General features: G+C 33.3%; 1 protein-coding gene across 5 annotated transcripts in view; it reads right to left on the bottom strand.

Annotated features, from left to right (window-relative positions):
• Positions 1-5,402: 5,402 nt before the first annotated feature.
• Positions 5,403-14,227, bottom strand: part of LOC132722400 (uncharacterized) — a 34,399-nt gene continuing 25,574 nt past the window's right edge. For all 5 annotated transcript variants that reach the window (XM_060706899.1, XM_060706898.1, XM_060706900.1 and 2 more), the window contains exons 5-6: positions 7,289-7,436; positions 5,403-5,549 (exon numbers count right to left, since the gene is read on the bottom strand). In XM_060706899.1, coding sequence (XP_060562882.1) covers positions 5,530-5,549; positions 7,289-7,436 — 168 coding nt within the window. In that variant the 3' untranslated portion in view covers positions 5,403-5,529. The remainder of the gene's footprint in view (positions 5,550-7,288; positions 7,437-14,227) is intronic.

Here is a 14,227-nt window from a genome sequence, read left to right as displayed (position 1 = left end):
ATATACGAAATTAACGAAAAATAAAGTGTACTGTAACAGTCAAACAGCTTGATACCTAAGAAGATGCTGCTGCTGCACTGGTCTGGTACCAGCTGCGAAAATTGTCGTCCGCCTCACTTAACTTTATTTTTATTCAATATTCATAAAATCAACAAAATTATAAAGGGTTGCTGTCAAACGACTTGGTACCTGGCAAAACGATGACATACTGGTCTGGTACCAGCTTGGGAAAATTGTTGTCTGCTTAAAATGTCGTCTGCTGAAAGTCTCGTTTGCTACATTATTTAATTTAATTAAATTTTCATGAAATCAACCAAACAAAATAAAAATGAAAGGTGACTGTCAAACATCTATTTACATGCAGACTGCCAAACATTTGTATGTATACGGACTTTAATTACAAGGAATTAACACCGTAGTAGATCTACGTGACAGGACGGTGATGAGCTGGTGTGACAAACTTTTGCCGAGCTATTTGTTAAAATTATAATACATATTATCTAAAAATCATGTTTGAAATTTAATGTCATGTTAATGAAATATGTAAAGTTTTTCATTTGAAAACATGGTAAGGTAAATTGTTGTTGTTTTCAGAGTGAGTTAAGATTTTTCAGAACATTATTTTGTGTCATTCCATATGACCAAATGGTGTAAGTAAAATGCCTCAATAGCTTAATTAACGAGACAAAGGGTGGAAAAGTGGCAAATTACGAGTATTAAATTGGTAGCAACAGGAACATTATGTATAATATATCATATATATATTATGTCCTAGGTAGCAAGGAAGAATTTTAGGCTGTACGGTTTGAATACTTACATATGGCTATATTGTACATATTTTCTTGTTCATTTCACTGAAATCATGGTTACTTGATGAATGAAATGATGATGATATTTTTATATTACAAAACGTTGTATAATTGAGGACAACATGTTGTCCTTTACTTATTGTTGTATATGAATAAATGAGTGACGAAAAAAACAATACAATTTTGCTTTGTTTTCATTTTATTCTAGATAACAAAATATACATGTAAACATAACTCAATTATTCCTTGGTCTGGACCAAAATTGAGACGGTTTTGTGTCGCAAAGAAAATGTCTTAACTTGTGACTCCTATATAAATACTAACAGCCATGTAGATAACCATAAAAAGACTGTGGACTTTTTTCAGTAGAATGATAGTCAAAGACTAACACTAAAGATCAAAATATTTATTGAAATATTCTTAAGCTAGTTCTATAGTTGGTCGTAAGTCCTGGGACTTTGGATTCTATGAAACGCAGCCCTGGGTAATATATCAAGACGCAGCCGGTTTTTGCTGTTGAGTATTTTTTAATCACTCTAACAAACAATACATTTAACAAACACTATACTGTTTTAAATACAAAGGATACAAATACAGTGAGTGCATGAGCATATTGTGAAATACATGTATGGCCATTTTCATTGAATAGTCTCCTGTTACAAGTTAAACTGCTATGAAAAATGTGTCAATACTGATGAAACTTGGCAAAAAAGTGGACTGGACCAAAGCCTCTGTAACTTAAATTTCCTGTTACCATGACACCGGGGGGACCTCTCAAAATTGCCAAAAATCACTGCATATCACCCACCCTCTAGCACCCCTTGATGTACCTTTTTGATAAGGACGGCGATAAGTGATCATTTTTTTATTAACATTTCTCAAACGAAAATCAGTCTTTTGGGCTTAAATAGGACATTTTTTCACTGTTCTAGGCCTCAAAGGGGGGGTCGAAAAGCCGTCGAAACACGTCAATATGAGGTAATGAGGTAAAAGGTTTATGATCCAAATGGAGAAACTATCACAAAATACATAACGAAAAAATGTAATAAAAATAGAGTTTATGTATATTTTCGGAATGGTTGCAGTATCACAATTCCTTGTATACATAATACACAGTTTTACAATTTTTCAAAGATTCAAAATATTTGGTCATACAAGATGTTTTAGAGATAAAGTTGCAAACAAGAATGACAGCAATAGGTATACTGGTAACTTCCGCATGTTGCTACCGCTGGTACATGCCTGGTGGGTACACGCACATTTTTGAACACCCTCCTTTTTAGCACATAGCACCGTCGTGCCACAACGATTCATGAAATCTGAATAAAAAAAAGAAAAGATAATTTGTTTCAGTCAAAAATATGTATTATTATACTCTTTAGTCTCCACCTTAAACCTTGACCCTTATTACTTAAAACAAAACAAAAAAGATTGTAATTTAAGTATGGTGGCTGATTTGGTACATTTCGCGTTGCGATGTTGATAGCGACAACGCAACCTATATCGTTAGCTAGCGACAATACGATAAAGCGCCAAACGGCGCGCTGTCGTCCTGTCTCTAGCGAAGCACGCAAAATGGCGCTTTGTCGTGCGACGCGATGTCGCTTGGCTTATAAGCCAAGCCTTCGATTTGAATCGAGCGACAATGTGACATCGCGACAACACGCCGCACGTCAACGCGCCGTTTGGCGTACATCGTTGGAGACGAAAGTCCGACAACGCGCCATTTGGCGCTTTGTCCTGTTGTCGCTAGCGCCAACACGACGCACAAAAGCGGTCCAAATTAGCCACCATATTAAAGTGTTGGGCAAAATCTGTCGGTTGGAGAGACTTGTACCAAAACCCTAAAAAGGCGCAGATATATTCTAAACGGGAGTTCTTATATATTAGTAAAGTTGAAATTCACTGACCGAATTAAGCATGAATGAACTACTATTGATGCGAAGTTACTCTAAAAATGACAACATCACGTGATTGGAAAAATAATGCATCATTTTGAAATTCAATGTTTCGGATTACGCCTCCATAATGATGAATACGAGGATAATAACTATTCCGAGCAAAAACAAACATATTCACATCACAGTACCACGAATAATTATTTTACATGAAAGATAAATGAGCCGCGTCATGACAAAACCAACATAATGGGTTTGCGACCAGCATGGATCCAGACCAGCCTGCGCATCCGCGCAGTCTGATCAGGATCCATGCTGTTCGCTTATCAACCCTTTTACAAGTCGAAAAACTGATAGCGAACAGCATGGATCCTGATCAGACTGCGCGGATGCGCAGGCTGGTCTGGATCCATGCTGGTCACAAACCCATTATGTTGGTTTTGTCGTGATACGGCTCAAATCATTAGTACCATTATCCATCTTGTTACTTTTGCAACCTTCTGGACAGTCCGGCGATAGTTCCCCATCTACCAAATATTCCTCCCGACATTTTGTACAGTTCATACAGTCATCCGAGGGATCTTAAATAGAGACTTTTACCTGTTACATTTAAGTTAAAACAAAAATTATATACACTAGACTAAAAAAAGTGTGCACTTTGTTTTCGGCGATTTTTCCATTGCCCATTATGTTATATGTCCACATATTTGGTACCAAAATCAAGATCAGAACATGTATACATTATAATCGTGACTTTAAACTTTAAATTCCGGTGTCATTATGATATGATTTTGTCTCGAGAATGGACTAGGTCCGAAAATGAAAGTTGCAAGACAACTCTGAAATTAGCAATTTTCACAATTCATATGAAGTGGGTGTAAGGATTATGTCTATACACATTTCCTGTGACATGTACCTTCGCTTCGGACTGCACGTGCAAATCAGGCTATATTATGTATTGCCGTATAAAGCGAAAATTCCGTGCCAGCACGGATATGTTTTATATTGGATCGATGTTCTTAGGACTAACCATGCCAAATTTGCAAAAGAAACGTCTGCTAATTTTCTAAATATTCAACAAGCACACTTTAGTTTGGAACCGAGTACTGTATGTGTATTTAAATTCGCGGAAGCAAATTTTCGCGGAAGGTCCACTTTGGGGGTCTATACAAATTTTCGCGCTATTTTGAATTCGCGGAGGTGACTGCCGAAAATTATAAATTCGCGTAGACCACTCAGGTTAAAAAAGGCAAATTACTGTAATCATCGTGGGAGTTCACAGTTATTTTCAATAACAGGTGTCAAACGATACTCTATTGTACAGAAAAAAAAACATTGTCTAGCGGAAGATTACAGCAAACAAAAGAATGCCCGTTAACGTGCATAATTATTCACAGTTTGCGTCATAAAAGTCTTGATATCTGATCAGATCATGTTTTGGTTTTTCTGAACAAACAATTAAAAAACACAAACATAAACGATTTTAAATGATGAATAACTTGGAAAACAAAACCCAATTACTCAGTAAAGATTTAAATAAAAAGTGCGAAAGCATATCACATACTGATATACATTGTTCTACAGAAGCGCGAAAATATGACTATTAAGAAATTATTGGTGTAGAAATATTCGCGCTAAACATGAATTCGCGGATCGAATGTCACCGCGAAGATCGCGAAAATTTGAAGCCCGCGAATATTTCTACACATACAGTATATTATCGAGATCTTGCCCACTGCAATATTGTGTGTTGTTTTTTTAAGTATGCACGTTAAAACACTTCCTTCAGTTACTTTACAGGGACTCCTCCGAGGTTTGAATTGAAACAAATATTTCGACATGAAAGTTCCATCTGATGTTAGTGTAGACTTAAAACCTGTGCGAAAAACTTCAGACCATCCGCTGCTCATTTCGTTTTATTGTGAAAATGATCCAAAACTAAAAAGCGTTGCAAAGCTTTTCAGTCATATCGGGCTAAGAATAGCATAAAATAGAATTTATTTTTTTTTAAGTTTAAATATTGTTTAATTTTCTTTTGCATATCTTTGTTTTACGTGTCCCAGCTGAATTATGTAAGAAAATCAAATTATATTTTTAAGGCTTTTGGACCTCAGTGGAGTTCCTTTAAAGGTAAGACAAAACCTATCGAAGTCTTGTCCGCTGCACTTATGTAGTCGTTGTAAGTCGTTGAGACACTTTGTATCTGTTACTACAAAGCAAGACTATCATTGAAAATTGCAACATTTTCCTTTCAGTGTCTGAAGTCGGATCGGCTTGGAATTTGTATTTCTTGTATCTTTTATGCTGGTCCCTATATGGTTTGAATTCAGAATATGGCCAACATGAGGTCTTTATGCGTGTTTTAATAAACTCTTCTTTTTTTTGAAAAATTGAAATTCGTAACTGGCTAGAATATACAGGGAAGGAATGTTGAACACGGACATGAATATGAACACATAAATGAATTATAGTGAACACACACGTGAGTTATGGACACGTTAATGCATAATAAACACATGTACGTGAATAATGGACATGTTAATGAATACTGAACACGTCAGTAAATATTGTAAAGTGTATAATTAAGATTGTTACCACACTTAAGTGAAACTTTATTTACTCACTTAACCGTGAGTAAATCAATTATTTTCTTTTCTTAAATACTTCTAAACAACGACAACAACAACAACAAACATTATAGGTTTAGGTCGTTGTATTTGACAGAATTATTACATTTCAAGAACAAAAATTTCTCTAGTCTATTGCAAAAAACATCTGCTGGAATAAGGGCTTTCTCGAATTTCGGCGGAGTCATGATGAAATCAACCGAAAATATCTGAAACTAAGAAAAGACTGTAAAAATAAAACTGAACATAAAAAGAGTGGGTGGGACGGGAATATGTATGCTTTCTTCTGTCATTTTTCGAACTGTTCCGTATTCTGATACAGACCTCGAGTGACGCTTTTACACATATACTCTCTTATATACTGTACAAGTACGTGAAAATCGTTCAAATTTATAAAGGAATGTGCAACAGAGTAAATCGAATTTACGTAAAATCATAAATATTTGCTATAGATGTAACAGATGCCATAAACTGCGTATTGTTCGAAACTAAAATAATTTCATATATCTTTATAATTATGCTTCTAAAACAATTTTCAAACACCGAAGGCTATGCAAATATTTGTCCACATTATATGTAATCATTAAAATATATGCATTCATTTCAATTTTAATTAGACTTTAGAAAATAAATTTCTAATTACCTCCCTTAATTTACATGAACTCTAAATTCGGTAATATCTTTACAAATAATGCTTTTTGGAACTTACAATATCGATAAATGTTCGTTTGAGCATTATATTTTTTTGATATTAATCAGAAAGTCAGAAAGATTAACCATTAGTTTAGAATAGATTATATAGATAAATAACCTAAAAAATACAAAGGTTTGATAGTTTTATTTTCAAAGCACATAATAATGTAACTCCTTGATTAGAGGTCGTGAACACGAATTTATTTCTATTCTCATACTCAAGGACTTTAATAAACGCGATTTAAAGCTATGTCACCCTGGGACTAAAATTTAAAATTATAATAATCGTAATTTTAGCGATGTTTGTATTATACCAATCTCATCAATGTGTGAAATGACAAATAGTGTGACGTGCATTTATATGTGTTTCGATACACCGGATAACATGTGTGTTATTTCACTACCCATCTAGTAAATGTTTTGAACTTCTCAAGATTTGTAAAATTATTTGACTTATAAATTTTTTTGTTTGGCATCGCATTCAAATCGGACAAAGGATGAAATCAGGTGAACTGAAAACTAAACAGATGTTAATGAACACACATACATGATCATGTGTTCTGACTTTTTTTCAAAATGATAATTAACCTCGATTTCATTTGTTATATAAATTTCTTGATTTTTAATATGACTTATTTCAACACCAATAAAGTTGACCAATGAATTTTATTTCCTCATTTTTCACAACAATACTCTTACTATGCCAAGTTCGTTATCGTTAGGGGTATGTTTTTTATCAATAACATTGCTGTTACTCAACCTATTTGATCAGACGAGGCGCAGAATACCCGTAATTGTATAAGCTACCCCCGGTACATAGATTTACTCGTCAAAGGATTTGTGTCCCCATTTACTGTATATTGCTAAACTGTATGGGGAAAATCGTTCCGTTATTAGTGTTCTATAATTATAGTTAATATTAACTTGAAAATATGATTACATAAAAATATAAAATTCATGGCTGCAAAGTTGATTGTTTTAGATTTTTATTTTTACCGAGACATAAATCATCTTCGGGACGCCTCCGGGATAGATACCTAATTCCCGGGACAATCCCGGAAGTCCGGGACGTTATGTCATATGGTACAAAGAAATATCATTTTGCGTATATGTCATTATTTAGTATGAACAGGAATTTAGTTTTAACACATTTTTGGGGCATAGATATAACAATTAAGTATAAACATAGAGTTTAGTCTGAACTTGTTACATATTATCAGTTTATAATTCTATACAATCATTTTTGTGTGTGTATACTCACAGGACGAAGAGGGTACAGGCGTTACTACAATTCTGATATCAAAATTTCTCTCTAGCTCGCCTCTTGTTAACCGAAATGTCACAAGGTGTCCAGATGTAAATATGAAATTTAGACTTGGTGGCTTTCCATGAAGTTTACTGAATGATCCCTGAAATAAACAAAACGTACCTGTTATAAATCTTACAGTTTCATTACAGAGAAATATTACCAAAATCTTCAAACCCAAAACAGAAAAGGTAATTTTGAAAATGTTAAAATAAGCCGCATATAAAGCCTTTTTTTATAACTTAAATCCCTAGTATGTGAAGGATCTCAGTTTTCAGTTTATTAAGACTTGTATCATAAAATGCATAAGACAAGTCTGTATCAAAGTCTAAAGTTTTTCTGGGAAGTGTAGATATTTTATTATACAATATGCAAATCAATATAAGATTTTTGTTATCACATAATGTTCAGGAGAGTATACTTATAGTTGTTCAATCGAAGTAGCCAGGGTAAAATAAGTTTTGTTTTTAGGGGTGTTTGACCTCGGTTGTAAAATAATAAAAAAGAACAATAAATGATGAAACTTGAGAATCCCTCTTGAATTATTATGCTCCCCGAAAAATTTCGGGAGAGCATATAGTCGTCGGGTTGTCCGTCCGTCCGTCAGTCCGTCCGTCCGTCCGTACGTACGTCCCGAATTCGTGTCCGGCCCATAACTTTGTTATTTGAAGTCGGATTTTAAAACTATTTCACAGAAATGATCACCATATTGAGACGACGTGTCGCGCGCAACATTTGGGTCGCTACCTTGAAGGTCAAGGTCACAGCATGACCTTGCAGCAAAATCGTGTCCGGTCCATAACTTCATTATTTGAAGTCGGATTTTAAAACTATTTCACAGAAATGATCACCATATTGAGACGACGTGTCGCGCGCAACATTTGGGTCGCTACCTTGAAGGTCAAGGTCACAGCATGACCTTGCAGCAAAATCGTGTCCGGCCCATTACTTTGTTATTTGAAGTCGGATTTTAAAACTTTTTCACAGAAATGATCACCATATTGAGACAACGTGTCGCGCGCAACATTTGGGTCGCTACCTTGAAGGTCAAGGTCACAGCATGACCTTGCAGCAAAATCGTGTCCGGTCCATAACTTCATTATTTGAAGTCGGATTTTAAAAATATTTCACAGAAATGATCACCATATTGAGACGATGTGTCGCGAGCAACATGTGGGTCGCTTCCTTGAAGGTCAAGGTCACAGCATGACCTTGCAGCAAAATCGTGTCCGGCCCATAACTTCGCTATTTGAAGTCGGATTTAAAAAGTATTTTACAGAAATGATCATCATATTAAGATGACGTGTCACGCACAGCATTTGGGTCACTACCTTGAAGGTCAAGGTCACAGCATGACCTTGCAGCAAAATTGTGTCCGGCCCATAACTTCCTTATTTGAAGTCAGATTTTTAAACTATTTCACAGAAATGATCACCATATTAAAATGGCGTGTCGCGCGCAACATTTGGCTCGCTAACTTGAAGGTCAAGGTCACAGCATGACCTTGCAGCAAAATTGTGTCGGGCACATAACTTCATTATTTGAAGTCGGATTTTACAACTATTTCACAGAAATGATAACCATATTGAGACGACGTGTCATGCCTAAAATATTGGTCACCTTGAAGGTAAAGGTCACAGCATGACCTTGCAGCAAAATCGTGTCCGGCCCATAACTTCGTTACTTGAAGTCGGATTTAACAACTATTTCACAGAGATGATCACCATATTGAATCAACATGTCGCATGCAACATTTGGGTCGCTACCTTGAAGGTCAAGGTCACAGCATGACCTTGCAGCAAACTCATGTCATTCGTTATTTGAAGTCTGATTTTACAACTATTTCACAAAAATGATCACCATATTGAGACAATGTGTCGTGCACAATATTTGGGTTGTTTTTACACTTTGAACTTTGTCTGTGACATAACTCTGACGCAACAAGAGGTATACCTTCCTGTGTCCAAAACCTTTTCGGGGAGCATCACCCGGTTCAACCGGCTCTTATTCAATATCAATCTACAGGTCCACAAAATATGATATTTAGACAGAAAAAAACAACAGCAAAATTTATATTGAGTGGGATCACAGACACTTGAACGCAACAGGCGAAATAAACATCAATTTTTTTCGCCCTTTTACACCATTTACAAAATCTTTCGACAAATACGCATTTGGCTCCCAGCTTTGCTGTTTTCGAATGCGCCGCGCTTAAGAGAGGAGAACCAATCTGGCTATAGTCGCAGCCATTCGGTAGTAGATTGGTTCCCATATTCAGAGCGCGGCGCATGTGAATACGGCAAAGCTGGGGAGCCAATTTTTACTTTGTCGAAATGTAGTACAATGACGATAACCTTGATGTTTATTTCGCCTGCTGCGTTGTTTTTTGTTGATGTTGAAGTTTAGAATTGACCATCATTGTGGAGAATAATATGTTCAGTCTCGATGGACAAAAGGATCATGTTAAGATATTGGAAATGGAATAAAATACAAAATGTACATGGTGTTTGACGGTAGGTGTGCGGATTTTTTCTGGCGAACATTTTTATCTTGTGTATTACTATAGACGTTGAAATATGTTTTTTTTTCTTTTCAAAACGGCTTATATTAAGTTCTTTTGGATATATATAATAAGTACATGTGCTGGGATTGACAAATATAAATTTCATTTGGATTTTAAAGGCGTTTTGAGCTCAACACCTCAAGTTTCCGTGAGTGAGACTAGTAAAAGGATTGGAGCACCACACTAAATACCGTATTCCGGTATATACCGGACAAGGCACTTGAATGATAAAATGCTAAAATCTTGCCTTTTTACCAAACGGAATGAACTTTAGAAGTTCTAATTCATCTTTTCAAACCGATATATATATATATTAATGGATGAAAAATATAAAAATCGGCGAGAAAAAAAAATTGTAATGCGCCTAAAGGTACTGGTTAAGTCCTGTAATGAGTTAAATCCATTTATATTTGGCAAATCATTTCATTCCGGTTAAAGGTAAATGGCGTAAATAATACATATGGTTCTAAAATACTTTAAATAGCACTTCAGTCACCAAGACATTTTCTAGCATAAAATTCCATCAATCTTGTTGGCATTTTCAAAGTGTCAGTCAAAAATTTTGAGCTCCTGACTTTTTTTTTTTTTTATTCACAAATATTATACATAATTATACATATATACAATGACATAATTTAACAAATTCAATTTGAGATTTTCATATGTATTAGAGTTACAACGTACATAAACATACTATCTAGAGGTTAGTATATATCTTTTAAAATTTGTAGTATTTTGTCAAAAAAATTAACTTTTGTCTTCTTGTATTTAAAGTATTGATAAATTATTTCAAATTCTGTTTTAAACAGTTTTAAAAATGTTAAATTCATTTGACCAATTATTACTACAAAAGTAAGCTTTATAAATACTAAAAACCTACAATGGTGAGTATAAAACATTTATGTAAAAGTATTCTTCTTGAGATATTTTATAACCGAAAATAAGGATGTCTAGTCTACGTATATTTTCTTTGAATTCCGCACTCTTGAAATATATATAAAATTTTCTGCCAAAATACATTTACTGCCATACAATCGATAAAAAGGTTTTGATAATCTTCTATTTCATAACATTTATTACATAGTAGAGATATAACCAATTTCAATTTATAGCGCGTTTCTTTGCTTGAAAATATCAAGTTAATTACTCTAAATTTAAATTGTTTATATCGATCGTCAGGAATTATTTTAATGAATTTATATATATATCATTCCAGTTTAGTTTTGTCTCATATTTATTTGACCAATACGAATGTGTAGCGGGTTTAATGAATACTTTGTTTACTAATATTTGATATATTGTTTTTGAATCCATCAATTCAAAAGGTTTGTTATTTATCTTAAGACGTTTTTCTGTTTTATTTTTGTTTGCGAAGAGTGAAACGTTTTCATAGTTTGTTTCCAGGCTAGAGGTAAAGCTTTAAAGAGCAAGTTTAATTCAACGACGCAGTTGCGTTTATCTACTAGCTTATTTAAGATAACATTTTGATCTACTTCACCCTGATCATTAAGTAAATCATTTAAAAAATATATATTCGATTTAATCCATGTTTTAAAAAACAAACATTGGTTTTTAATTTTAATAAATCTATTGCCCCAGATTATTTGTTTTCTTATTTGTTCAAATGTCAAATTTTTGATTTTCCTTATGTAAATCGCGAGTTTTTATCCATATTTTAATAAGTTCTTGATAAAATTCAGTCACATTACTACAATTGAGACTTTTAATAGTGTCTGTATTACAATAAAATATTAAAAAATTGTCACCAAAATCTTTCAGTAGGCGTTTCGGAATTAATTTCCAGTTTGCTTCTGATTCATCAGTTAAAGCTTTTACCCATTTAAGTTTTAAAGAAGTTATATATGAGTCTAAGTCTAGCATATCTATTCCTCCTTGTAATTTATTGCCTATTAAAGTTGCACGTTTTACTTTTTCTTGTTTATTGTCCCATAAAAATTTGAATATCATTGTATTGATTTCTTTCACGATACTTTCTGGCACAACTAAAGAATGAAACAAATAAGTAAATTTTGGTATCAATAACGATTTTATAATTTGAACTTTTCCATACATCGTTAACTTACGTTTTAACCAGTTTTTTATTAGACTTTGACATTCAGTTAGTTTTGACTGCCAATTGAGTTTAGAACACTCTTCGTATTGTATGCCAAAATAGACTCCTAGTGCTTTAATTGGTTTATTCGGCCATGTTATATTTCCTACTTTATCAGTTCGTGATTTACTTCTTCCTATCCACATTGCTTCAGTTTTTTTGCTATTGAGTTGTAACCCCGAGTATTTGCCAAAGCGCTCTACCAGATTTATTGCATTCAGAATGTCTTGTTCAGATTTCAGAAAAAGAGTAGTGTCATCAGCAAGCTGTGCTATTTTAATTTGTTTATTATTATTTTCGATTTTTATCCCTTCTATACTGTTTGAGTTTCTTATTTCAATGGCCATAATTTCAGCAGCTAATATAAATAAAAGAGCAGATAATGGACATCCCTGTTTAATACCTCGATTTAAGTTAAATATCTCTGATTTATGTCCATTGTTAAAAATACATGATTTAATATCATTATAAAATGTTTCGACCCAGTTTATAAAGTTCGATTTAAAACCAAATTGTTTAAGTACATTAATTAAAAAATTCCATTCTAGAGTATCAAAGGCCTTACGAAAATCTAGAAACATTATCGAACCATCTATTTGAAGTTTTTCTGAATAATCTATTATGTCTTGTATTAAACGTATGTTATATATCCGATAAATCTGTTTTAATATAACCTTGTTGGTCTAAGCTTACTATTTTATGAATTACAGTTTGCAATCTATTGGCAAGAGCACGAGTTGCAATTTTTTACATCAACACATAATAATGAGATTGGTCGATAGTTTTCTAATAATAATGGGTCCCCTTTTTTATAAACTAAAGATAGACAACTTATTTTTTGTGAATGAGATAATAGTTTTTTATCAAAAACATTCATTTAGACACTCTGTGAGATGTGAGCCTACACAATAGAAAAATTCTTGATAGAATTCTGCAGGAATGCCATCAATTCCTGGTGATTTATTTGGCTTAAGTCCATTAACAGCAGTTTTTATTTCATTCAAATTTAAATAGCCTTCGCACTTACTCGCTTCATCATCGGATAATTTGTTTTCATACTGAATAGTGTTAAGGTATGTTATTATATGATCTGTTGGAATTTTACTAGAAGTGTAAAGTGTTCTGTAATAATTTACTGTTTCTTTTAAAATTTTCGTTTCATCTGAAAGTACATTTCCATTTATTTTAAGTGAGTTAATCGTTTTCCGCGTTTGTCTCGACTTTTCCAGATTCAAAAAAAATTTCGTGTTTTTTTCTCCATTTTCAATAAAATTTATTCGAGATCTTATTTGTGCGCCTTTCGCCTTTGTTTCATATAGTTCTTGGATTTCTTTTTTCTAATTTTTCAATTTGCTCGGATTCTAATATACTATTGTTTTGTAATATTTTAAGTTTAGTTTCAAGTTCTATAATATATTCTTTTCTTTCTTTTGCTCGCCATTTTGAATATGTAATCGAAGCATTTTTAATTTCTAATTTACATAATTCCCAAAAGTCTGTTTTTGATACTGTGTTTCTGTAAGCAAGCTCGCATTGTTTTATTGTATCTTCTATCAATAATTTATAATCACTCTCTTTAAGGTAGGAAATGTTCATCTTCCAGTAACCATTTCCGCGTTTTGATGGTTGTTGTAATTTTAAAAATATTGCTTGATGATCTGTGTATTTAATACAAGCGGGTCTTATATCGGATTTTACTACTAACGGAACTGCATTTTCTTTCAACTAACCAGAAGTCTATTCTACTTTTTTCTGTACCATTTTTCCTTCGCCAGGTAAACTGTGTTTTGTTTTCATTAAAAAGTTTCCAAACATCTATCAGATTATTAGATTTAATAAAATTTGCAAAACCTTTCCCGGGATTAATTTTTATATTGTTGTTTACATTAAATCTATCGGATGATTGTAATATGTCGTTCATGTCTCCGCCGACAATTATATATCCCTGAGCATTTTCATTTAATATTTTCGACAAATCGTGGAAAAAAATGTTTCTTTTTGATAATTCATTATGGGCATAAATGTTAAGAATAGTGTAAACATTGTTGTCTAGGGTTATATTTAGAAGTAAATAGCGCCCATACGTATCTTTAAGAGTGTCAATAATATCAAAATGTATAGATTTATTAATAAAGATAGAGCATCCTCTACTGTTACTTGAGCCAAATGAGTGAAATATTTGCCATTCATTAAATTCTTTTGCAATTAAGTTTTCAAT

Source organism: Ruditapes philippinarum, unplaced genomic scaffold (assembly GCF_026571515.1).
Source record: "Ruditapes philippinarum isolate M1 unplaced genomic scaffold, ASM2657151v2 ctg7874_1_1_1_1, whole genome shotgun sequence".
In the NCBI taxonomy this organism is placed as follows: domain Eukaryota; kingdom Metazoa; phylum Mollusca; class Bivalvia; order Venerida; family Veneridae; genus Ruditapes; species Ruditapes philippinarum.
The sequence above is the reverse complement of the archived record's forward strand: the minus strand, read 5'-3'. Positions and strand labels throughout refer to the sequence as shown.